Source organism: Cydia amplana, chromosome Z, assembly GCF_948474715.1.
Source record: "Cydia amplana chromosome Z, ilCydAmpl1.1, whole genome shotgun sequence".
Classification (NCBI taxonomy): Eukaryota; Metazoa; Arthropoda; class Insecta; order Lepidoptera; family Tortricidae; genus Cydia; species Cydia amplana.
In genome coordinates this window covers 8,008,868-8,035,857 of record NC_086096.1, presented here as the reverse complement: position 1 = coordinate 8,035,857, position 26,990 = coordinate 8,008,868, and the positions used below count along the sequence as shown (strand labels likewise).

At 36.1% G+C, this 26,990-nt stretch overlaps 1 protein-coding gene across 1 annotated transcript; it reads right to left on the bottom strand.

The window, feature by feature from the left end:
* On the bottom strand, positions 1 to 23,357 carry LOC134661950 (tryptophan 5-hydroxylase 1). Its single transcript, XM_063518204.1, has 10 exons — positions 22,970 to 23,357; positions 22,734 to 22,887; positions 22,186 to 22,351; positions 21,510 to 21,560; positions 20,203 to 20,320; positions 17,947 to 18,110; positions 14,050 to 14,176; positions 9,357 to 9,589; positions 8,835 to 9,051; positions 1 to 99 (listed from the first exon to the last, which is right to left on the bottom strand). The coding sequence occupies exons 1-10, from the start codon at positions 23,237 to 23,239 to the stop codon at positions 16 to 18; spliced, it is 1,584 nt and encodes a 527-aa protein (XP_063374274.1). The 5' UTR covers positions 23,240 to 23,357; the 3' UTR covers positions 1 to 15.
* Positions 23,358 to 26,990: the final 3,633 nt, after the last annotated feature.

The window sequence follows — 26,990 nt, the reverse complement described above, 5'->3', positions numbered from 1 at the left end:
ACAGAAGTGTACAATCTAATTCTCCGGCCTCGGAGACGCGGCGCGGTCAGAGTTGGGCGAGCTGCCGCCTGAAGTGCTCTGCGGACTGCGCTCGCTCACCTGCAACAACCAACAAAGGGAACCTCGGAGCGTGATCTGAACAACCAAATAAATTTAATAAATATTTTAGTGTACCTACTTAACAATAACTAGTAGTTCGCCCCGAACAGAGAACTCGCGTTGCGCCAAAAACTATATTGAGTAGATTCATAACATCTATTTAATTTTCAACGCGATTGAATAAAACAATGTGAAAATACAAGATGGCGGTCGTTTGTTCCAAGTTTGACTATGGATTCATATTACACGGCCTTTCAGATACTCTATTATCTATTTTTGTCATGATCAGACCAATGAAATGAATTCAAAAAAGGAGGAAATCAAAATGGGTGAACTTTATTCATTGTTGACCACTGGATTGTATTAAAAGTCCTTCCGCAAATCTCGATCTCCAAATCACACAGACCAGTGAGACCTACTAAATTTTTATATGCGATCTAAAACGCCCAGTTTGCCAAGTAGGTACCTACCCACCACAATTGTCTAAACAACAGTACACCTACCCTACCTATCTACGAAACAGCGATATATACCATTCATAGGTATGAGCAGGTATGAGGAAAAAAACCCATATCATATCACAAAAAAATATAAAATTTAGTGCTTAATAAAGTCGCACAATTCCTACTTGGATTCCAAACAAAATAATCTTAAATATTGAAATTGCATCAATGAATGCGTTTAATGAAGAATTTTTCAATATAGTTTTAAAGGTTGTTGCTATCACTTCAACCGTGCATGATGGAAAAAGCTGAAGGCCTTAAAAATAAAAACAAGAGTTAAAAAAACACGTATCGAGATGTGTAAGAATTACTCGCTTCTTAAAAAAATACTTAAACGAATTATATAGGAATATAATGGCAAAAAGTCCTTTCGGTGAGGAAATCAAGAATTTTAATAAGTATTTCCAGAAGCACAAGATTAAATAAAAAATATTATTTCTAGGAATCTTGTTGTAGAAATACCGGACAATTTAGAACTAACAATGATATAGAGGGGCGGCATGGAAAAATCAACAGCTATAATGTTGGTCGGAAAATTCCAACATTGGCACATGAGGCACATATTTTGGAATCTGAAGCCACACGATGAAAATGAACCGATTTTACGACCTATATGTACTTTTCTCAATGCTTCTATTGCTGTTCTGAAACAGGGGCACATCAAAATGTGCATTTCATAACATCTAGAGAATTGTTGATTCGCAGTGCATGATGCATTACAATGCTATAAGCATTTGAATTATGTATTTTTTGGGCGCATAAATACATCCCGCCTCGTGAAACATCAAATAACGTAAACATTTTGGAGCTGCTTACATAGTTAATGAGCTACTGTATGAATATTCTAGTTGCTCGGGGCTAACACATCACATGTACAGTCGACGTCAAACAAACACATAATTGGGTCATTCTCTCATTTCGTGCAAATCGGTGAGATTCTCTCGATTTGTAATTTTTCTTTTAAATGGTAAACTTTTGAGTTTCGTCAATTTGTGGATTCATTTATTAACATTTTTCTGCTAAAGGCACCTTTGTAACGTTATTACTTTTCATTTAATAAGGCTACTGGTAATGAACTACGCGCTGGTAATGAATTCGGCCGAGATGGTAATTTTATCAGTGGACGGTAATGAAACAAACTTATGAAATCGAACATAAAAAAACTGTATTTCAAGAAAATTAACACCAATTAAAATCAACAATATTAAAAACATGTGTCTTAAGGACTGCGGAGATGATCAAACCGACTTGACATACACTTGGAGTTGACAATCTCAACTTATAATGTTCAAGCTAGATGGTACATTTACCATTTACTTATCATCATTATAAGTCGAGATTGTTAACCCCAAGTGTTTGTTAAGTCGGATTGATCATCTGCGCACCATATCACATAAAACATAGTTTTCAAATTTTCAAAAATTAGCATAGACAAATATATTTAAATCATTCGCGTTTTGTACCTATGTAATTTTTTTTTATCGTTTTAACCCTATAGTGTGGGGTGTCGTTGGATAGGTCTTTAAAAATAAATAGGAGTTTGCAAACAACATTTCTTGATAAAGTGAATTATTTCGGAAATAATAATTTAGAAAGAATAAAAAACGGTTATTCCTTCTAACTTTTGAAAAATCGATCCAAAAAATATGAAAAAAATCATAAAAATAGTGCTTAATAAACTCATTCAAACAAAATTAAAGCAAACTTGATAAGTTAAGCCGTTTATGAGTTATCGCTAATAGTCTTCCCTTCTTATTTTATTTAAAAGCCTGGCAACCCTTATTTGTGACCGGATTTTCGCAAGAAACCCTATAACCACATAATAGTGACCGGAAAAAGATAGGCAACCTAGTTGATTTATATTGTACAAGTTGTATACTTTCCATTGGAACTTATTTCGTTTGTCAGACAGATCGGTGAAATTTGAAGAAAAAAATTTTTTTTTTCAAAAAATAATTAAAAATAGTCTTGACCATATTTCTTTAAGCAACCCTATTTATTTATGTTCAGGAACATATTTTCTTTCATAATATGTAAGTTTCATCCGTCAGACATATCGGTGAAGCTCGACCATCTTAGACTACAAAGGCTCCCCGGTTGGGCTCCCCTATTATCATATACAGTTTTAAATGTTATAACAACGTAATATTTATAATAACTAAGCCTCTTTCCATTAAATGCATTGCCTCGAATATATTATCATTACCTTCTTAAGTCATTCATTACCTTCCCCAGTAAAATTGGAAGGAAAAGAAGTGAATGAAACCGATATGAATGAAGTTTTGGAAGTTTTTGTCGCCTACATCAGTTGGCATCGGACCTTAATTTTGTAGAATAAACCATCTGAAAGGCGACACTAAAACACTTCATTACGTATAATTATAATAATGTACACTTGCTACTTACTGTATAAATCATGCGATGGCGATGAAGACTAACGAGAACCACACTCCTTCCCGACCCGAGAGATCGTATATATTTTCGCTAACAGCGGCACACGGGCGTCCGCTACGAGATCACGCGGCCAACTGACTGACGAACAATGTGTTGCATCGACGGTAGGCGCTATATACCCTCGCTATATAGCAAAATATAGCTAATCTATTTCTCGCGTCGGTAATGAAGAAATTACTTGAACCATACACTTATAAGGCTGTATAGTTTTTATTATTTATTTCTAGCTTCTAATATTATACGATTTAAAACATAACTAAATAAGTCATTTATTGAACAAACAACGAATTTTCTATTTGTAGTATCTTAAGGTTAAAATGTAGGTCAAAGTTATATCTTCACGCGTTACATGTAGAGATGAATGAAAAAATTGGGTGTTAATTGTACATATAAAGAAAATACATACCTTTTTAGAATTGTTAATTGGAGAGACATATACTTTAGGCCCTATGTTACAACCTTGCATTAACAGATATTTGAAAACGCCACCACATTTTTGGTAAATTTCCGAAAACACCGATTTGCACGAAATGCGAGAACGACCCAATTACATGTTTCAGCTCATATTCAAAAGGAGTAAGGTGCAAAAGTGTAACATGTTTTTGGCGTGGACTGTACAAGACACAATAGCTTTATAGATCTTACATCTGTCGAAAAAATTTTAGAGCGTTTTTGAGCCGAACGTGATAGACGTAAATAAACGACCGCTTTAAATGAAACATCGTTAATTACGTGGAGCTAGCTTACCTAGCTAGTAAACCTTTTGGATGCCAATGACCGATATATCCACACCGTAGGTTCAACGCCAAAGACAATCGGTCTTTGGCGTTGAACCTACGGTGTTTGAGCCGAACGTGATAGACGTAAATAAACAGTGAATCCATCGGCGGCGACCGCTTTAAATGAAACATTGTTAATTACGTGGAGCTAGCTTACCTAGCTAGTTAACCTTTTGGACGCCAATGACCGATATATCCACACCGTAGGTTCAACGCCAAAGACCGATTAATCGGTCACAGACCACAGAGCAACATCGACCTACATGCATATTATACATAAAGTTCAACTTCAGTTTTAACACTTCAATGATGTGGCGTCTGAGTGACAGCTTTTGTGTTTGACACGGCGTGGAAAAGGTTAATTATTGTTAACACACAATTTATTAATTCCACTGGTCTATGCTCTGCTGGTAAATAAAAAACAAAAAACCTACGAAATATTATTCTATCTGATAAAATCGCAAATACCTGAATGGGAGCGGGAGCTCACTTAACATTCGATTTCGAATTGACGGCAAGAAATGCTATTAAAAATATTTCCACACGTTGTAACTCGAGGTTGTTACTTTCATTTTTATTAGACCTTAAATTAAAGCGAATGGCCAGAAGATTAGGAAAAAACGTCGAAAGTTAACAATCGTCAAGTTTGCCTCTGCGAAGGGCTAGGAATTTTGCTTGTGGAAAAGATAGAGGAAGGTTGGATGTAGGTAGGAACTAGGGCTTGCAAATATTCGAAACTTTCAGATATTCGAATATTCGACTTTTTCTGACGACGTATTCGAATATTCGAATAATTATTCGAATATTATAAAAAATAAGAAATGGAATAAGAAATCGGTTCATTATCGTTTTATTCAAAAGCTTTTTTCACATATTTCTAAAACTAAGGATATTTGGCAGAAATCCACTTAATTGACTAGATTTTATCATCCTACTATAAGATGCCCACATTTATAAAAACAAGTAAAACGCCAAAATTAGACGTATTTAATATTTCTAGATAAAACTTATTATAAATGCGTCGTTGCGTGAAATAATATAACTTTAACCATCCAAACACTAGGTATGTAAGATATTTTTTTTAGTAGGTAATTATTTTCCGATTTAAATTAACTTGTAATCACTCAGAGGCCTGTAAAAAGGCCTTTAATTTCATTGTATTTTGAATCTTTATTGACTTTATTTGTTTTGGCAAGTTATTATTCCTAATGGTCGGCTAATTATATAATATTGGAATATTTAAGGGAAAAAGTTAGTTGAGTACTGGGTGGATTATTCGTCAGCTAAAGGTGCATGGTTAGATTACCAAGTTGGGCAGGTTTGGTATGATTAAATTTGAGAATTGCGATAAGTGGCAAGGTTTAGACTTCAAAAATTCGCTTAACGTACGCTTGTACTGAATAAACAGAATGACCCTTTAACTTACGCACCTTAAAAATAACATACTTTTTGATTTGGTTTTCTTTTAAATTGAGTTAGGTTTCACTGTGTTCACGAAGTCTATCGAGAGGAATACAGTAAAAATATTATTTCCTTCGTATTTGGGTACCTACCGTTCCTCATTCACTGTAAATACCCGGAAAACATACAAAAACTGTAACTACAGCGGATGACATAGATTTTTTTTATAGTAATAAAAAAAATTCGAATATTCGAAACCTGAGCGGCCGAATATTCGAATATCAAAACAGGTCGAATATTCGTCAAATTCGAATATTCGAATATTCGAATTGCAAGCCCTAGTAGGAACATACAAAGCGAGAGTCCACAAAACGATTATATATATTTTTTAAAAGCATATATGTACAAAGTGTGGATCAAAAACAAAGAATTTCGTAAGATATGGTGTTGTCATAAGGGGGCTATTCATAAATTACGTCATTTCAAATTAGACGGGGGTGGGGGTCTGGACATCGGATGATGGTAGCATGACGTAGGAGGAAACGGGGTCATTCGAAGCATGATTTTTGGGGAGGGGAGGGGGGGGCTGTTCACAAATACATGACGTAATTTATGAACAGCCCCTAAAGAGCGGTACCGTATAACAAACTGTGCATAGGGGTGGAATTCTAGAGTAAAGAGATTTATAGGTCGTACATATCCAACATTTGCAAATTTGCTCTCGGTTTTACACTACGACGCCTTACGACATTTTATGCGGTTTCGAAGTCCGGAAGCTCAACCAAAAAATTTAATACAATAAAAAGAAGCATGAATAGCATTGAAGTTAACATTCGCATAAATAGATCCGTGTCTCAATTGGAAAACCATTACATAACAACAGGACATTATCTGGAAAAAAATATGCCCATTTATTTATATACTGACCTCATATTCATGATCAAATATCATGAATTATTTAAATTGCTGGATATACTAATTTTACTTTTCTAGGAATGGAAAGTTTTGTTGTGGCGCATGTGATTAAAATAAATAAACTTAAGTAATTTTATTACAAGCTTTTATTTAACTTTCAATGTAATATTTTACAAGAAATTAGTTTTTGACAGAAATATAGTTAATACCTACCTGTCACCTGAATACAAAAACGTAAGCATATACTCGTAGAACATAAATACCACCACCACCATGTTTAATGAAACCCTCAGGTCAGCGATTGTCTCTGCATGGGTGGTGTCGAAATTATTTTCTTACAACAAACCACGCCCACAACTCAAGAACAATTATTGAGTTCTACGCACAAATAAATACTTTTACTATGATTTGAACCCAGAAATTATACCTTAAATAAGCAAGTTCATTATCCACAGGATGTAAAATAAAACCTTGACCGATAACTCATCGTTTGTATTAATATTTTTATGCTAAAATTCTTACTGCTAAAATTTATATTTACTTATATGATAAACGAAATTTCAACTTATAATTTCCACTTCTATACACAACATAAACAACTGTTCCGTCTCTCAACTATACTATACATAGTTGACTTCCGTGTAGTATAATATTTTAGATAGATTTTTCTTCCAATCCTTCTCTCTTTATTATTTAACACTCCCTTTATTATTTTATTTCTTCATGCTAAAAGTTCTGAAGTTGTTAGATCTCTCCAGTTCCATATAATTTTTTTTCTTACAACTGGAACAGATGTGCTGATATACTAAATATGATGGAGTTCATTCTGAAGATAATATTAACCCTTAACACCTAACTTTCTTTTCTCCCTCTAGATTGAACTGTTTTTTTTTAATTACAGGCTGTCTTCAGTTTAGTAATAACTATCCACTTAATTATGCCATTGTGATCCGAAAGCGTACGAAAATAAAATCTGCAACATTTTGGTCCATTGATTTAGTTGCAGTCACACAAACTGTACAATACTTCAGCAATCATTGTAAAAAACTCTGTCATATACCCTCCGTTCTTCTCTTTGTAATACAGTTTTCAGATTTATTGTTTTGTTTACGAATTAAATTTTCTAATTCCTTATTTTAAAATGTTACTTTCATTCTTTTCATTTTATATTCAATACGTCATTATTTCTAGGTTATAATTTCCTTATAGATACTGCTTTCTCTTTTTTTTATTCATTAATCCTTTTTTCCCTTTGAAATTTTTTTATAAAATTATTGTTCTTTTTACGTCAATTGTTAAATTGGCTTTTAATTTTTTTTTTTCGTTAATATTTTTTCTTTTGGATTTTACTATTTTCCATTTCTAACGTTTATATTTCTAGCTATTATTTTTTTTATAAATATTTGTAACCGTTGTTTTCTAACCCTTTTTTTTCATAGACTTCCTAATAATCAATTTTACTTTCAAATTCTATCGCGCCTTTTACTAATATCTGGGTGACCGAGCTTCGCTCGGAAAACATAAAAAAAAAACTCGAAAATGCGCGTTTTCCCAGAGATAAGACCTAGTTAGATCGATTTTTCGCCCCCAAAAACCCCCATATAGCAAATTTCATCGAAATCGTTAGAGCCGTTTCCGAGATCCCCGAAATATAATATATATATATAAACAAGATTTGCTCGTTTAAAGGTATTAGATAATTTTCCACCAACTCTTCATATTTCTATTACTTATGCAATTACTATAATTACATCTCTGTCGCTGAATGTAATTCTTTATTATTATGGAGGACATTGATTATAACCATTTGTTTAGGCAAGTGCCGATTATTTGGCAGCGCACACACTGCAACTATAATAATAGAGTGATTCAACGTGGAGTTCGTGAATTGTATCAATTCCCATTTGATAATACCCATTTCATATAATGACCTGACCATTCTCATAAGAAACTACAGCAGAAGCGTCCCACGTGATATCAAAAAGTTTGACTTGCAAAGGAAGTTTATTTTGACGATATTGGAAACTTCCCCGAAGTCGTTTCGGGGACACCCGGAAAATACGCACATGCCGACTTCTGGCGTTCGCAGTAATCCAAAGTTAATTGTTTCCAACGCAGACATCCGACATTTTGCTGGTTTTTTTTATATTCTCTTAGTCTGTAGAAATCGAGCAGTTCCAAATTAATTTGACTTATCCTAATGACCGTTTGAAAGTCATTTTGTTTTTTAAATACCTACTTGACACAAAATGTAAGTATAGTATTACATAGTTTATTAGTCCACGAGCTTAGTCAATGTACGCTCATAGTCTCATATTGAAAGCATAGCTTTTAGTTAAGAAAGTTGGTAATACTCCTGACCCGCAGCAATGGCTCAGCAGGTTTAAATTTCTTGCTAACTCGGAGAACCTCCTTGGTTTTGTAGTAGGAACAGCAATTTCTTTGTACAAAACCGGGTCATGTAGGAAGAATATGTAGTTATTTGTACATAAGTGTCAATGTGAGTGGTAATGTACAAGGAACAAAGGTTTCTTGGTACATTACCCGGTTTTGTACGAAGAATATTTTTTCTTTGTGCAATAATAATGGTGGTAATGTAACTTAGTAATGTACGAAGAAAAAGGGGGGAAAACCCACGTTCCTCTTACCCATTACTAAATTATTATTCTGTGCGTAGTTTTACCTGTAAACCGGTGTGCAACATGTTGGCGATAGTCTCGACGTCGAGCGTGCAGTCCTGGGCGGAGATCTTCTTGATGGCGGAGGACACGATACAGATGTCGCCTCGCAACTCCCGCACGAGCGCCGTTATCTTTTGGGCGTTGCTTAGAACCTCCACGCTCTGCGTGTACGGGTTATATCGCACGCCGAAGGGACGCTGGATACCTTCAGCAAATGCACTGCAATAAACGTTTGCTTGCACATAATTATACAACGATAGAAGAGACAAGTTTTAAACTTAAAAAAACGAAGAGCAAAGTAAGCATTCGTAATGTCATCAGTGGAAATATTGTGAACATTATTCTGAGCTACTTAGGAGTTGTGACTACTAGGAAACCACATCCATGGCCATAATAGATCGTTTCCCACAAACGTCAAGAAATTAAAACAAAGAAGTCTTTCTGTTTAGAAGTTAACACCCTAGGTGGAAACGTGGTTTCCCCCAGGATTGCGTACAGCGCCTGACGGACTATTTTATACTGACCGCATCTTTTCTTTGGCCTCTTCGAACGAATCAGTATAGTAATAAGCGTTCTGGTAGGAAGTGATGATGCAGGTTTCATTGACGGTGACTTCAGGGTCGAAGCGCTTGAGTTTGGCGCTCGTGGCTAGGGCGTGCTTCAGTTCGGCCACTGAGGAGAGCAGGCCGGCGCCGTAAACGCGGAACGAGCCGTCCGGCGAACGGCAGAGACCAAACTCCACGGTGAAGAAATAAAGCTGAAATAAACGTACTTATTTTAACTACCAATAATTAAAACCAAAAATAATAAACTATTTTTTTTGGTTTGCGAAGTAGGTGATGATCTGATGATGATGACAACATTTTTATTCTCGGCATAGATTTGTCGAAAAAAACTATAAGAAAGACTTCTAGATTCCGGGGATGGCACTTTTAAAGTTGTACCAAAACCCTTCTGTCAACTGTACACGATATACGCCATGTTGAACTACGAGTCGGATAAATAGTTGCCGCACCATTGTATCAGACATATACGGTCTTCTACTTGTCAAGAAGGAGGAAACGTACGTCAGACTTTTTCAAACACTTAAAACTATTCTGAATGCAGACATCAAACTTCGAGTTAGCTGCTTTGAATGCCGTATCTCAGGTCTATCCGTCAGTAAATATATCGGGATGCTACCTGCATTTTATAGAAGCTGTTTGGAGAAAAGGTATAGAAATGAAACTCCATTGCTACCGAATGAACATATTCCTGAAGCATGGTGTTCTCTTGTTTAAAAATTTCATGGTGTGCTAAATATCGACCCATTTCTAAAATATTTTGAAAAGTTTTGTCTGTCAATAATAACTGTGGAAATATTTGGTTGCTCTCAGGAAAAATACCGCACAACTAATCATTTAGAAGGTTGGCAAAACAGGTTGAGCAAAAAGTTATATTACGATAGTTTTAATACACCGATATAATTTGAGCCCTATCGAATATCTGATTTACTTCCAAGATTTGATCCACCATATATGTAATATCTTTCCGGTGGCGAATGCACTAGTCTCAAAACGCACTATTAGTCAATACACTCTAATTTCGAAAGCCCCTCTTCTCATAAGAAACTAGGCCCAAAATACCATATTTCCAAAAAGGCTCATCTCGATTTACACGAGAACCATTGAGAACTAGTCCCAAAATACACCTTTCCCAAAAATACCCCAAATTGTGTTCACCTGTGCGTGGCGTAATACTTTATTCTCATAATGCATAGGTCTCAAAACACTCTAGTTCCAAAATACCCTATTGTTTTGGAATGTCTCTTTGTGATTGCTTTCAGCCGTAACCATTACCCGTTTGATGCCAAAAAAATTTTTTTTTTTTATTTAATTATTATTTTGAGCTATACAGGGTGTAATCGTTAAGTGTTGCTCGGCGATAGTTCCGTAAATATAGCAGATATCAGAAAATTTCAAATTGATATCGAAAGTGCATAAAGTGAAAGTGAAGGGCAATATACACATGAGTGTTGTAATGCCTAATTATGATAGTTCCATACACTGCTTTATCCACACAGGCATTAAAACACTCGTGTGATGTTATTATGAAACGCTCAACCCACCCACGCTCGACTTTTAATGCCTTTCATCATATACAGACACATATTAGAAGTTTATGCAACAGTGATATTATTACAATAAGGGTTCTTAAAACTCAAGGGTAGCCGTTACAAAACGAGACGTAGTCGAGTAATAGACCCGAGAGTTTTAAGAACCCTTATTATATCACTGTTGTATAAACTACGAATCAAACCGTCAGATAATAATAGATCGTGTAACAACTTGAAAAGGATAATTCATTGTTATCTAAAACAATTCAATTAATTTGATAACGGTAAAATGACTAGACCGTTCAGACTAGTCTTTCGACGCAGGTCGTACTGAATGTATGGGAGGGTTTGAAGTAAATTTTTGGAATATATCTACGTTTATTACAAAAAAATTATTAATGTAAAATTTTCTTATCTATTATATTTACGGAATATCTAATCGTCTCATTTGATATTTACCAGTCACTTTTCGCTGAAGGAAAACACCGTCAGGAAACCGGACTAATCCCAATAAGGGCCTAGTTTACCCTCTGGGTTGGAAGGTCAGATGGCAGTCGCTTTCGTAAAAACTAGTGCCCACGCCAATTACTGGGATTAGTTGCCAAGCGGACCCCAGCCTCCCATGAGCCGTGGCAAAATGCCGAGACAACGCGAGGAAGATGAAGATGATCTAATCGTCTGGCTACACTTAACCATTACACTGTGTACGGAGCTGTTTAAAAACTTCTTGGCCGGTCTCATTCATAAACACTTACTATCAAAATTAATTCTGGCCATTTACATTATTTCAGTGTCAACTTATGACATAAACCTTAATAAATATTGTTTTCCAATCGTGTTGCAATGGCTTCCAATTTACAATTTGTTAAAAATCAAAAAGGAAAACCGGCTTTATTATATGACGGGCATAAATATAACTGGAACATACAAACAAAAATGGTTCTGTAAATTTCAAGTGTTCGAATCGTAGTGAATATTGCTACGCCTCAATCACATTGAATGCAAATCAAGATTCAGTTTTAAAAGTCAGCGAGCATGCCTGTAAACGACATGACAGAGAGAGAGAGAGAGAGAGAGAGAGAGAGAGAGAGAGACAGAGAGACAGAGAGAGAGAGAGAGAGAGAGACATTGCATTAAATTCGTGTAAAGAACCCGCAGTAAAAATGGGTCTCATCAAAAAAAATTTTTGAAAAGGCAGTAACTGAATTACATGAATCTGACCCAAAGTTCAGCATGTTTTCATATGAAGAAGTAAAAAGCTCCTTATACAGGGCTAGACACAAGGCTTTAGACCTACACAACACCGAATTCTCCCGCCTGAAAGACGTCAAGGTACCGCAAATACTCAAAGAAGACTTTATGGAAGATGGCGATGAATACAAAATACTTATATTTTCGACTGGACATGCGCAGCAATTCATGGTAAATTCCAACAGTAACGCCATCCAATACTTTGGAGATGGCACTTATAAAAGGGTGCCTAAGCCCTTCAAACAACTCTATACAGTGCATGCCGGAATAGGTAAGAGCAGCGAGACGACTAATGTGGTACCTGTCTTGTTTGCCTTGCTGCCCAATAAAACAGAGGATACTTACCGCCGATTGTTCAAACTAATTCGGGATAATTTGGGCGTATTCATAAACAAATGTAAGTGCGATTACGAACTCGCTCAAATTAAAGGTTGTCGATCAGCTTTTCCAAACGTTAAACTCTCGGGGTGTTTTTTTCCACTATAATCGGGCAGTGTGGAAAAAGGACAGAGTATAATTAAAGTAAGTGAAACCAAGGAAGGCAGAAAAATGGTGGAATTTTCTGCGGTTTTACCTCTGTTACCTGAGTCCGAGATAAATAATAGTTGGCTAACTATACTTGCGGAAATACCGGCACCGGTTACCACGCCAGTACTAAAATTCAAAAAATATATGGAAGACACCTGGCTGAGACAGGGCCCAAAAAAGTTAAGTTGCAGCAAGGATAATTTTTATGTGGAAATAAATAAGTAATTCATTAACTTTTTATTTTATTATTTACTATGCTAGTTTTATCGTTTACAACTAGTGATAAACGAATTAGGATAGGTATTTTATTTAAGTAAGTTGTTTTTTCTTTCGATTAAGGTCTCGACTATCATAGTATCATGCCTTACGATAACCGTTTTCTACGGTGTTGTCATAATTATGTTATAAGTACATATAATAAAATTGGCCAAGAGAATGTCGGGTCACGCTCAGTGTAGGATTTCGTAATAATGTTATATAGAAAACCGGCCAAGAGCATGTTCCGTAGTTCACCATCCGTCACAATAAGTGAACCTAGAAGGGGTTTAAGTAGATACCACGACCATAATTAGCAAATAGGAGTATCTTCGCAGCATTTACGACTGATATACCTATGCCCTTTTACTAAGAGAATATGACTTTTTTGCATAAAACACGAAAATGGCTTCCGAATCGATAATTTCCGAAAATATCCACTTTTGTATGGCACTTTTGTGTGAAGAGATTTTTTTTTTCACTTTTTATTTTACCAAGTTACAGCTTTATAGTATTAAATTAACGATCGGACGGACGAACGGAGGGACAGACAGACATGGCGAAACTATAAGGGTGCCTAGTTGACTACGGAACCCTAAAAACGTCCTTTGTCATTGCCATTGGTGAACTTAAAAAACACTAATAGGTATTGACGGCACTGACGTCCTTTTACGGAAATAATAGGGTATCTTTACTATTTATTTTGGTAAATACGCATCCTCAAAAGCATCAAAATAATGCATATTTTGAAAGCAATCACAAAGAGACATTCCAAAAAAATAGGGTATTTTGGAACTAGAGTGTTTTGAGATCTATGAGAATAAAGTATTACGCCACGCACAGGTGAACACAATTTGGGGTATTTTGGGACTAGTTCTCAATGGTTCTCGTGTAAATCGAGAATTAGCCTTTTTGGAAATATGGTAGGTATTTTGGGCCTAGTTTCTTATGAGAAGAGGGGCTTTCGAAATTAGAGTGTATTGACTAATAGTACGTTTTGAGACTAGTGCATTCGCCACCGGAAAGTGTAATATGAAATGATTAAGGATCATCACAGCTTTCCCAAAAAACACTAAACATTTTATTACCGTGGCCAACTTGTCAATGTCCTCGTCAGATGCACCCAGAGAAGCTAGTCCCAGCTCTTGCGAGAATTGTGCGAAGGATGGATTAGCGAGCAACGGCATGTGCCCTAGCAGCTCGTGGCAGCAGTCACTGAAAATAGTATTCAAATATACTTATTTACTCAAAAAAGCACCCATGACTATTGTATGATTTTTTTATTTCTTGAAACTAAGTACAATCTCGCCGCGGTTTGTGGCAATGATGACGCAGGAAATTAATATATACGAAATCCACCTAATTTCAGGTACGGTCTAGGTACTTATAGGTAGGTACAACCAGTAGGTACTGAATATTTTTATCACTTTCTACGTGTCGATATTTAATACCCTTGACTATCCTTTACGCACAAATAACTTTAAGGCAATTACTGAGAAGTTTCAAAGAAAAAATAATCTTTTAGGTACTTAAGTATGAGCTTTTTTTAGGTACCTCAATTAATAATGAGTACCTACCTGGGAGACCGAGCTTTGCTCGAAATTCATTTATTTGTTAAACCGTGTTTTTTTTTACGTAGAAGATACTTAGGTAAATAAACTTGAAAAGTATAACGTGAACTGACAAAATGGCTTCCGGTTCACTTGAACCTAAACTCAATTTACCCTATTGCACAGTACAACATAAGGTCAAAAACACATATTCTCATAATTATAAACATAAATTCAAAATAGCCTAACACCAAAATACCCAAGTCCCAAAACACCCTAAAACTCTAAATTCAAAACGAACTTATCTCTATTATATACTATTACCACGATCGCCTACTGTCATAAAAGCAGAAGGCCCAAACAAGTTATTCCCGTAATACACGAATCATGTTCTACGCGATTTTCAAAATATAATAGTTTCAAAACAAGCTAGTCCCAAAATACCCTAAATGCCCTAGTGGTAGTGGTTATTCCGTACAATATAAAAGAATAGAATCTTCTACATTAATGACGGATATCATGCCACATGCCCCACTTAATATTGAAGTGTCACTTTAGAGATAAATGTATAAAATGACTTGCTGTTGCTGTCATCCTCCGAGATTTTCTTATCCAACGCAATGGCGAGTAAAAGTAAGTTAACGTTTATTAAGAATCAAAAAGGCTTACGCCTGTTTGCTTTACGATGGGCACAAATATAATTTAAGCCACACAAATAAAAATCAGAGTAACAACTGGAAATGTGTACCTAAATCGTAGTGAAGGTTACTATGCATCAGTAACACTGAACAAAAACAGAGACACAATCTTAAAAGAAAGTGCACATGTTTGTAACCGTCACCATGATCAAAATGTCGTAGATATTTTTATGGACAAGTGTAAAAATGATGTGTGTAAGAAGATGACGCCTGTTAAGAAGATATTTGAAGACAAACTAACGGAAATAGCGGATGAAAATATTGTCACGTGTTCATATGAGCAGAAAAAAAATTCGTTGTATAGGGCAAGGCACAAGTTTTTAGGCCAAAAAAAAACACAGAATTCACTCGCCTAGAAAATGTTCAAATACCGGAAATACTAGCAGACTCCTTCTTGGCTGTAGAAGATGGAAGAAAAGACAAAATCTTGATATTTGCAAGCCACAAAAGCAAACAGTTTTTACAAAGCATTGCGAAAACTCAAAATACAATTTTTCGGCGACGGTACCTATAAAAGGGTTCCGAAACCATTTTCTCAAGTATACAGTATTCATGCGGATGTCGGTGTAAGCAGCATAACAACTAATATGTTGTACTGTGTAATAGGGTAAATTGAGTTTAGGTTCAAGTGAACCGGAAACACAAAATGTTTTCATAATTTCAAGATCAGCCTCCCTATAAGCTACCATAATTATAATTCTAATTTTATGTTCATTATACGTTCATTATCAATTGTAAATACCGATATGAAATATTTGTAATCTTACTTATTACCGTATTGCGATGAGAATGTGATTGACGATGACAGTTTTGTCATGTATACTTTACGTCAATGTTTGTATGAACTGACAGCTATCTCAATCCCTAACTAGTCGCGGGTCTACAAATCCGGGTATGATACAGTCATTAGAATAAATAAACCATTGATAAACTTTAGTTCAAGACTTTATTTTAAGAATACATTATGATAATAATATAAATGTAAGTACATATTCGTTTTAAGTTTTTGAACATAGGCTAGTATAACCAGGTCTTAACCCTAGACTTCTTTCCATACTATGTTCCGGGTATGTCGAGGATTTTCATTTGGGAGGTGTACTTTTAATGTAGTTGTTCGCTTGACTCTGGAAAATGCTATGTACAGAATGCTGTGTATAAAAACTGATGATCTTAAGTCTACTCCAACAAATTCGAAGGTTTGTCCTTGAGATTTGTGGACTGTCATGGCAAATGCACATCTAATTGGAAATTGGTGTCGCTGCATGGTACATCCCAGTTGACCCTTTGATGAATCAAGCGTGATTATTTGCCGGATTCTTCACCAGTAACTATTTTGGCTTTTATTATGTTGTTACAAAGATTTGTCACAATGAGCCTTACAGCGTTACATAGACCTTCTGATACGTCCAAATTACGCAACAGCATTCTTAAGGCATTTTTTTTTTCAATTTCAATTCATGTGGTGGTGTCTGAAATGGTGACTGTATTAAGAAAATCTATTATAAATTCAGGTTGGTCTTTCACCGTATCGTGACTGTAATAGATTTTGTACTGTCCGGGAAAGGCCATGGCAGGATAGGCTAAGTGAATCTGCCCCCAGCGAGTTTTGGCTTGTAATTTTTTTCGATGATGTGGCTTTGTATTGGTAACAAGTAATATGCAAAATTTGAGCCCCCAAAAGTTTATAGTTTTAAAATAAAAAATAAAAAACGAAATATGATCTTTTTTCAATTTTTTTTTTCTAGCTAGCCGATTTTGACGTGCGTCACGTATAATGTGCATATAGTAAAGACAATTTTATTATATAACAGTAATTATAGGATATATTGCCATACAAAAAAATACAATTACTTTAAAAAAAAAATTTTTATTATTTTCACGCCAGCGACACCTCCAAATTTTTCACCAAAGCTAGCCTCTTTAATAAGTTACAAAATAAATGCATTTACTTAATTTTATCTGTGGTAGAAGGTGTTTTTTTTAATTGAATACATCACTAGAGTATGTGCGGAAAGAGAAGAGTCGTGAAATGTATTGAGCCCTATACAATCCACGATTCTTCTCTTTCCGACCAGACTCTATACATTTTCTATACCCGCTCGTCAAAACTACTCGATTAATAACTCTTCTGCCATCTGTTGCAACAGGAGGTGAATTCGTAAATGCTCCAGATCGCAGGTGTTTGTGACCCGAACCGAATTACCGCCCGTGGTTTGTCTAACTAAAGTTTTACGTCTTGCCTTGGCCAGGAAGTGAGATTTTCTTGTCGCGTAGCGTAAGATTTATACAAACTCAAAAATGCGGGTTTCCCCAGAGATAAGACCTAGCTAGGTTGATTTTTAGCCCCAAAACCACTATATAATAAATTACATCGAAATCGTTAGTGCCGTTTCCGAGATCCCCGAAATATAGGTACAAAAATTGCTCGTTTAAAAGTATTAGATATATCTATTGACTAAATTTTAATTAAATCACCGACTGTATTTCAATATAGTCGTTTACATTAGAAGCTGAATATTCTCCTAATTGTACAATATTAATAAACTATCAAAATCCAGGAAGGAAACTGGATACTTCTGGATAGTTTATTAATATTGTACAATTTGTTTGTCTGTTTGTTTGGCGAAGTGGTCGTCCACTATCCTCATAAATCTTAAGACAGAGACAGTCAATGTCATAACTAACTTGAAAAGCTTAAGAACACCTTAATATCTACATTTAGGCGCATAAAACTTACGGCTCCGGAGTGTAAAACGGATCGGAAGAATGGCGAATGTACTGGGTGCAGTGGAAGACTCGAAAGGCGAGGCCGGAGAGAAAGTCGCGCGGAGACAGGTATCCGGCTACTGGGCGGAGCTGGAAGCCAGTCTTCCTCTTCAGGAACGCGCTGACATCCTCCAACTGAAAGTAACGTCGGAAGGTATTTGATATATTTCAACAAGTATGGCCAGGTCTCCAATTTTTTTCTGGAAACTAAAGATAATCAAAAAGCTAAAGGTTTCGAATTTGAACTACATTTTTTTTTGGTTTCTCCGTTTGTAAACTCATGGGTCAGTTACTTCCCTCCACTTCAGCCATGCAGCGGCTATTCGGTGCTGTATGTTACATTCTCTGTCCCCAGAAATGTGCATCATACCACCTAGATATTTATATTGATCGCACATGTAGACTAGTTGCCCGTCAATGGGTATCGGACTATCGTCGCGTGGGCTTGGTTCATTCAGGGACAAAAACTGGGTCTTGGCAACACTCAACACTAGGCCTCCGGCTTGCAATTGGTGTTTCCATGACAAAAGGGCGTTTTGTAGCTAACTACGGCTTTCAGCGCATATGGCCACATCGTCGGCGTATCTGGGGGCACGGTAGTGCCCCCGCCAAGACGAGCAAAGCGAAGCGCAAGGGCACTACCTACCTTTTCTCGAAGCGCTTCGTCGTTTTTTTGAACCCTCTTAACTTGGGGTTGGATTATACCAGATAAACAAAACAATCGGGATATGATGTCAATAGTAGACTTATTAAGCATAAAAAATTTCAATTGCATAGCTCTTATACTTTGCATTTTATTAATATCTAAAAAACCCCGATTTCGTCACTGACTCATTCACTCACTGTTGATTGTTGATCATCAAAACCTCTAGGGTACTTCCTGAAATCGTAGGAAGCTGAAATTTGGTATGTGAGATAGTATTAGTCCACAAACAACAAAATAATTCAAAAACTTTAAATTATTAGCCCCTAAGGGGGTGCAAAGCGGGGGTGGAATTTTGTATGGGAAATCGATAACCGCGGAACCGATTTAGTTGAAATTTGGTATGTAGATAGTTATTGTTATGGGGAAGGATATAAAATAGTTTAAACCCCAAAATCACCCCGTAAGGGTGAAAAGGGGTGGAAAAAGGTGTTAGGGGAAAAAGGGGGTTGAAGTTTGTATAGGGAATCAGTAAAAAAGCAGATTGTATATAAAAGATACCCCCCAAGTACGTATTTCAGGATTTTTAATAGTAAATCATCCGCAATCCTTTAAATCGGAAGATTGTCATAAGCAACTTACAAAAAGATGTGAAATCCCACCAAAAATATTTTCATGTAAAATGTTGCCAAGACGAAACCATAAGGCTCGCACTGACAAAAAGTTATCAGATATCTTGTAGAGCCAAGCTTCTAACTCTACAGGCCCTACCTTCACAGACTCTACACCTTAGTCAAAATATGTGGCTTGGCCGTTTCATTACAAGACCTATTTTATAATAAAAAATAATAAATAGTGAATACATTTTTCACCTTACGCCCATGTCACGAAATGGCCAAGCCACATATTTTGACTAAGGTGTAGAGTCTGTGAAGGTAGGGCCTGTAGAGTTAGAAGCTTGGCTCTACAAGATATCTGATAACTTATTGTCAGTGCGAGCCTTATGGTTTCGTCTTGGCAACATTTTACATGAAAATGTTTTTGGTGGGATATAAATGTCCACTTTGCTGTATCTTGTGCCATCTCAGTGAGTGAATCTAAAGCCAAGCAAAACAGGAAGGGACTCAATACTGAGCCTTGGTGAACGCCTTCCGTGACCGCTACTGGTTTTGTCTCACCCACCACTGTCCGTACCATCGATCGTGCATCCCTGTACATGTCGGCAATGATGTTGACATAGTGCTCGGGGACGTTCTTCTTGCAAAGGCTCCACCAGATAACCATTAAAATAATATACCTACTAAATTTAACAATTATGTTTCCATTTCCTTGATTGGCCCTGAACTTATTACTGAATCGCGATTAGAAAGGGATTGAGATAGCTGTCAATCCATATTGATTTTGACGTAAGTGTATGGAAATCTGTTATTTCTAATCCCTTTCTGATCGCGGCATGATAATAATAGGTAACGGTGCTGGGGCCTTCAGAATATTGATGGAACCGCTTATTATCGCGAATGTAACAATTGCGACGAAATTGTGATTTTACTCCCTCTCGTTTAAGCGTATTTGTTTCTAACATACCTGGGGTAAGTTGTCTTCCCTGTAGCCACAATACTTGACTAGTTGCGGCCAGTTCTCCAGGTACTCCTCGCAAGCGTGCACCAGGTAAAGCTTGTGCAGCTCTCGGAAGATTATCCCCCTGTGCACAGTGATTATCGCTTTGATTACACATCCATTGCACGCACGTACTTAAGGGAGAGAGAGAGGGAACTTACTATATAGATATAGCAGCTGTAGTTTGGCAATAGTCACTTTTCGCTAAAAAAAATCATAAAATAAAATCATGGTATAAAATCATACTGCCTTTTTATTACACCAGTACTACGAACCCAAAAAAGGGATGAGTAAATTAGTTTGCCAGAGTACAAGTATTTACAATAATCAATATTCTTTATTTCTTTCACATTTTAATCAAAACAAAAATTTTAAGCACTTAACTTATGTCACCGTAAAACCCGTTTTTAGTGAAAACGTGTTTTCCTTAGTTAAAACTAGTTTTCCTTATCGCCTCAGTGAAAACGTGTTTTCAACGGATTTTCAAACAAATTTTGCCTAATTGTTTCGTAAGTTCTCTTGTTTTATTTAATTATTTTTACTCGGTTGTTAAATATGTTCCTTTTATTCCTTTAAGTTACAATATTATTTTAATATGAATATAATATACCGCGCTATTCGGAAAACAAGATCCGTTCTAGAGAAGAGAACAATACGATATGTACTAGATACCAACTAGTTTAGATTTCAACTAGATATCTTACCTTTTGCAGCTCAATTCGGGCAACCAATGTCACTTACGTTAAATTATCGTTTTAAGATCGTTTCAAAATCGTTTGGAGATCTAAGAATGCAGAACAAGACGTTTTAGACATTAATAAACTGTTGTGAGACATACTAACATTGAATAATACGCAGTACGCGATACACGGCCGTCGTGAACGCTGCTCGCACTGTTACTGCTTGAGAAAGGAGACCTAAGCTCTTCGAAACATGTCGCGTGAGTGACTTAAAACAAGTGAGTCTAAACCGTAAAATTATTCAGTTTTAGACATTGTAAAAATCGATCAAGAGTATCTCCATAATCGCGGAAATGTCAAATTTGACAGGCTAGATCTTAAAAATATCGTTGTCGTATCTTGGTGATGTCTTATAGATATCTAGTTCAAAATCCGAATCGGGCCCATAGGCGATTTGTTTGGGCTGTTATTATTCGCTTTGTCGAGCCGATTCAATCGGCGTTAAAAGTAACTTAAGTTACCTACAAGTTACTTTTTGACAAAAAATAATCTATGTACCTCTATGTAACTCTACAAAAAACTTAGTAAACTTACCATGTTTTTATTTCAACTTCAGTATATTGCACTTTCGGTATCGGTTGGCCGCTAAAAAAAAAGAGTACGATTACGGTAAAATGTTCACTTGTATAAAATAAATATTAAATACCTACCGATTGTATGTATACTACATGATATACGATTCCGCTCAAAACTAAATTTAAGCCACAAAAAACTTTATTCTAATACCGACTACGTTACCAGTGTTCCTATAAAATTTAAAATTACTAGGTACTACTGCGACAATACGACTTACGTTACTTATTACTTTAATACAATAATGTCGGTCACTTTGCACTTGTAAACGAAGTACGGTTTTGATTGCTATTAGCTTAATATTTTATAATTATAATATGAGTATATGACAATAAGAAATGGTATATCATTATTTACAAAGTTTTATAAAAATTCAATGCAGGAAAACGTAGTTAATTGAGGTTGATAGGTTTCAGATGGTTTCTTCCAAACCTGAGAGACTAAAATAAAGTCTTACTGCCTATAACAGTCCTTGTCGTGTTATCCTAAGTTTAGGCACAGAATCTGCACAGAATGGATTAATAGTACCTACTACTTATAGGATTCGCACTGTCTAACAAACCCGATGTTTGGGAGCGGAAGGCCAGGAATTAATTGTGTATTAAACATCGCAAAGCGTAGAAAAGTTAATACTAACTACTTATAGTTGTTGGCGATGGCAGCGAACTGCTCGCGCCGCTTGCGGTACACGGGATCCTTGAAGCCGGGGTGGTCAGCATCCAACTCGGAGCCGTACATCAACACGTTCTGCGCGCGGTCGAGGTCAGAGATCTTCCTCGGAAACCAAGGCATCTCGCCGAAATCTGACAAAGACCAATTAGAAATAACGTCATGGGAATCAAGACTTAGCTATTTGGCAAGTTTAAATGTACATCCCACCCACATACAAACATGTACCCTGAAAACAATACACTCTTTTTTGGGTAGATGTGTAAAAATACTCTGATGTGCCAAGTTGTGTTAACCTTTTAACCGATTTGATTATGTAGAAAGTTTCGGATATTTTTTTACAGAGGCTTAAATGATGACTCACTTTCTATGGCTCGTTTTGTATGGAAAGCATCACATGATCACCTGATGATGAAGCTCCAGTCCGGACCCGGCCCGGTCTAACGTGAGTCATCCTTTAAACTGCGCATTTGTTATGGCTACTTATATAATAGTCAAATATGAAAAAGTAGGTACCAAAACTAGCGGCAGCAGAAAGCGGCGTCGGAGGTGGAAACACCTCCCCGGTTTGAGATTGTATGAGTTCGAACTCTTGAACCTCGCGCTTCAGCATTCTTTTCAATTGCTCCATCCTACGAGGATCACACTCCACATCCACAAGTATATCTGCCTAAAATAATTTGGATATATATGTTTGTAGTTAAAATACAATAATATGTATGAAAATCAAGGTACCAGTCGAGACTACTCACGTCAGCTACTTCAGTAGCAGATTTCCTGGACTCGATATGGAGCACGTTTATACCCAAGTCCTGAAATACAGACAAGACGCGGACTAAGCCGCCAACTTGGTTTTTCAACGAGAATATCACCGAAATCCTCTCGCCCTCGGCCGCCAGCTGCTGCGACGCCATGCCAATGTCTCCTAGCTTGGGGTGGTGGGGCATATCCTTCTTCATCTCCCACTCAGAACCGTTTCTGTACAACCATAATCCGAGGAACCCTTTTCCCGATCCACTCATTATTTGACAACTTTGATGTTATATAGATAAAAATTAAAAATGATTGCTTAATGTAGGTGGTTGTTTATTGAATCCGAGATGCGCCGCTGCATTAGTAGAGACAAACTGCGGGCTCCTCCCAGGCAGTTCGCCTTATAAAGAGAAGAGGCGCGGGAGACTCGACGGAGGGTGGGTATATTTGATTGGCTGAATCAAGCGTTCGGAGTTACTTGGAAAATGTTCTGTTTTCACGCTGTAAAGACGGAGACACACTTAAATATATCAGTTTTTATGACTTCTCAGATTTATTACTTCGGGATTAAAATACCACTTGTAATGATAAATACGTCGAAAAAAAATTACTTATCGGAAATACTTATCGGCATTCAAACTTTGGGTGCGTTGTAGTTACCTCAGCCTCGTTAGCCGCTTTTTGATATTAAAATAGAACAATGTGTTGCACTTGTAGTTTTAGTTATTGCAAAAATGGAAATAGCCATTGTTTTATTTAAAGTGGTTTTTAGAGCCCAGATATATTGAGGGAAAAAACTTTTAACCTGGAAAATTAAACGGTCTCAAACGGGGGCTTAATAAGATTATCTGTTGTGACTGAAATCCTACTCCGAGATCACCTCACATGCACTAACTATCCCCTAGGCATTTTGAGATATGTAGTAGGTTATTGTAAAATTTCACTTGAATTTTATGAAGGCCACCTTGACACGTCGTGTTTATTTATTTTATTACATGAATAAATAAATTCAATAATTTGATTCAATTTGAATTCTAGACAGATAAGGCAACAGTATGTGCAAAGCCTCAGCACTAACACCTATAAAGGCTCGTGTAAGTGTAGACCGCGAGGAGGCACTCCGGCTGACGGAGTTAAACGGTCCAGTCACTGTATTTATTACCATTGTTTAGCGAAAAGAGCGTACCGTATCATTCATTATCTAGTGAGGAACCCGCCCGTTTATTCACTTCGCTACTGGCTACGGTATAAAATTAGACCAGATATATTTTCTGATACCATCGGCAAGCATCCTTTGTTTACTAAACTGTTTTGACTAGCTCAGTTCTGATTTTATTAATTTGTATAGTTTTATTTTGTCACAATTTTACACATATTATTTTGTTTCATTGCTGTTAAGCCATTTTAAAGTACAACAGCACGGTCAATATGCGTTATGCGTGTAGGTATTAAATAGTCATTATAATACAGGTATTAACATGAACTACGAATGAGGCGAACGTTCAGGCGAGCTACCAATTTAGTAATTTATAATAATTTCATATTCTTGATTTTGGATATAAAATAAAACTAAACCATAAAAGAATGCGAAGAACCTAGGAACAAGTATGTAAATTACAATGTAATGTAACTGATCCCCATCAGCCAGTTTTAAGCTTTTTTTTTGGAAGTATTATGACAGTATTCGTAACCATTACATTCATTCATAATAGGTACTTATTTTTTTGTATGTATGTATTTTTATTTTTATTAATATTTTACTTTCTAAACTTAGATTTGTTTATTTTACGATAAAAATTACACTACAAATTAGCACCAATATCAAAATTATGTTTATCTCCTTATTTATCATGATTTTTAAAATTTTGTTTTGACAAAATTTGATAAAATTTGCTTTGAAGAGCTCCTCACTCTGTTGTTTAATCCGTAAACACAACAACACGAAAATTGGGATTTCGTGACGAAATCCCAATTAGAGACAGTAATGTATGTACATTTCAGTTGGGTTACGAAAATTACATACGTTTCGTAATTCTGAACTCTGTAGACTTTGTAGGTTTTGCTTGTTTCATTTTTAATTTCTTGTTTATTATATTACTTTTTGTCGTATCAGCAATAAAAATACACATGTTAAAATGGTTCTTGAGATAGAGGCCTCTAGATAGACGGACGCATTTTCTGGACACAATACTTAATACTTACATATTATTATTAGTTTATGCGCTAGGACTAGGACCGAGCTAACGAGGCGTGAATAGGATAAGGTGACGTCACCGTTGGTGACAGAGCATGTGGGCTTTATCTTTATCTGGTCATGCTTCGTATTAAATACGACTTCGCACACTAACTACATTCTTACAAGTTACATCAAATAGGTTATTTATTAAATCGTACCTATATATGTAACTACATTATTACCTTACAATAAAAATATAGCATATTAAAATACATTACAAAATATATTTGTTTTATTTTATAAGATTAGTTACCTATTTAGAGAGCGAACTTGGGACAAAATGTACAAAGGCATTTAAATGATTTGAACTCTTAAAATACTCATACGTGTTGTTTTCTTTTTAATAAAAAGATTATATTATCAGAGAATAACTAAATTCTGACCAAATGAAAAACCTCAATGATTTGTTATAAACATTTTAAATAAGATCATCGAAATCATGACTGCCAAGATGCTGACAAATGAGCCCTGAATCGCGAATCAAGCTACGCTACGTCTCCAAGGAAATTAAATTAATAAAAGGCAACAGCGCTTCCGAGGGATACCCGTTCACGCTGTTTAATATCATAATGCTTCTTTTTGTTGATCGTTACTCGTATTTTGATACCTTTTTGATCGTAATTGTAGCAATTATCAACATCCCTTAATTACTTATTTTATTCGTGATAAACTTTTTAGGGGATTGTACCACTATAAAAGATTATGTACAATCGTGGTAGTAAATATATTAAATAAATTATTTTGAAACCTAGTTCAGTTAGTTTCATGACACTAAAATTTAATGTAATACAAATGTAATTTTAAAAGAATTTTGTGTCAATTTTTTTAACTCTTAAGCCTGCGTCACAAAAACATCAGCAAGCATAATGTATGTTCCTAAATATATATTATTTCGATAGTAAAACGAATACATTTTCCGATTTTTTTTATTAAACATTGACTGTACGGTATCATAATTTAAAAAACCGGCCAAGTGCGAGTCGGACTCGCGCACGGAGGGTTCCGCACCATCAACAAAAAATAGAGCAAAACAAGCAAAAAAAAACAAGCAAAAAAACGGTCACCCATCCAAGTACTGACCCCGCCCGACGTTGCTTAACTTCGGCATAGAGAAAAAATACATAGAGTGCTCACTCCATACATCAGTTTTAGTACCAAAAAGACTATTAGCATCTAGCATCGAGTAGCGGAACTATCAGTACTGCTACTTGACAATAGATGTAGCCACCGACCGGAAAGTCTTATGCTGTTGAGATAAGACTTTCCGGTCGGTGCTACATCTATTGTCAAGTAGCAGTACTGATAGTTCCGCTACTCGATGCTAGATGTAGACACTGAAATTAATAGTCTGAACTGATGTATGGAGTGAGCACTCTATGTATTTTTTTCTCTATGACTTCGGTCAAAAATCACGTTTGTTCTATGGGAGTTCTACTTAAATCTTTATTTTATTCTGTTTTTAGTATTTGTTGTTATAGCGGCAACAGAAATACATCATCTGTGAAAATTTTAACTGTCTAGCTATCACGGTTCGTGAGATACAGCCTGGCGACAGACGGACGGACGGACGGACAGCGGAGTCTTAGTAATAGGGTCCCGTTTATACCCTTTGGGTACGGAACCCTAAAAATTGAAATGATGTACACCTACACAGAACATATGTGCAAGAAATTGATAAATTCAGTGGAAATAATTTATAAAATTTTGTTTTTTAGGGTTCCGTACCCAAAGGGTAAAAACGGGACCCTATTACTAAGACTCCACTGTCCGTCCGTCCGTCCGTC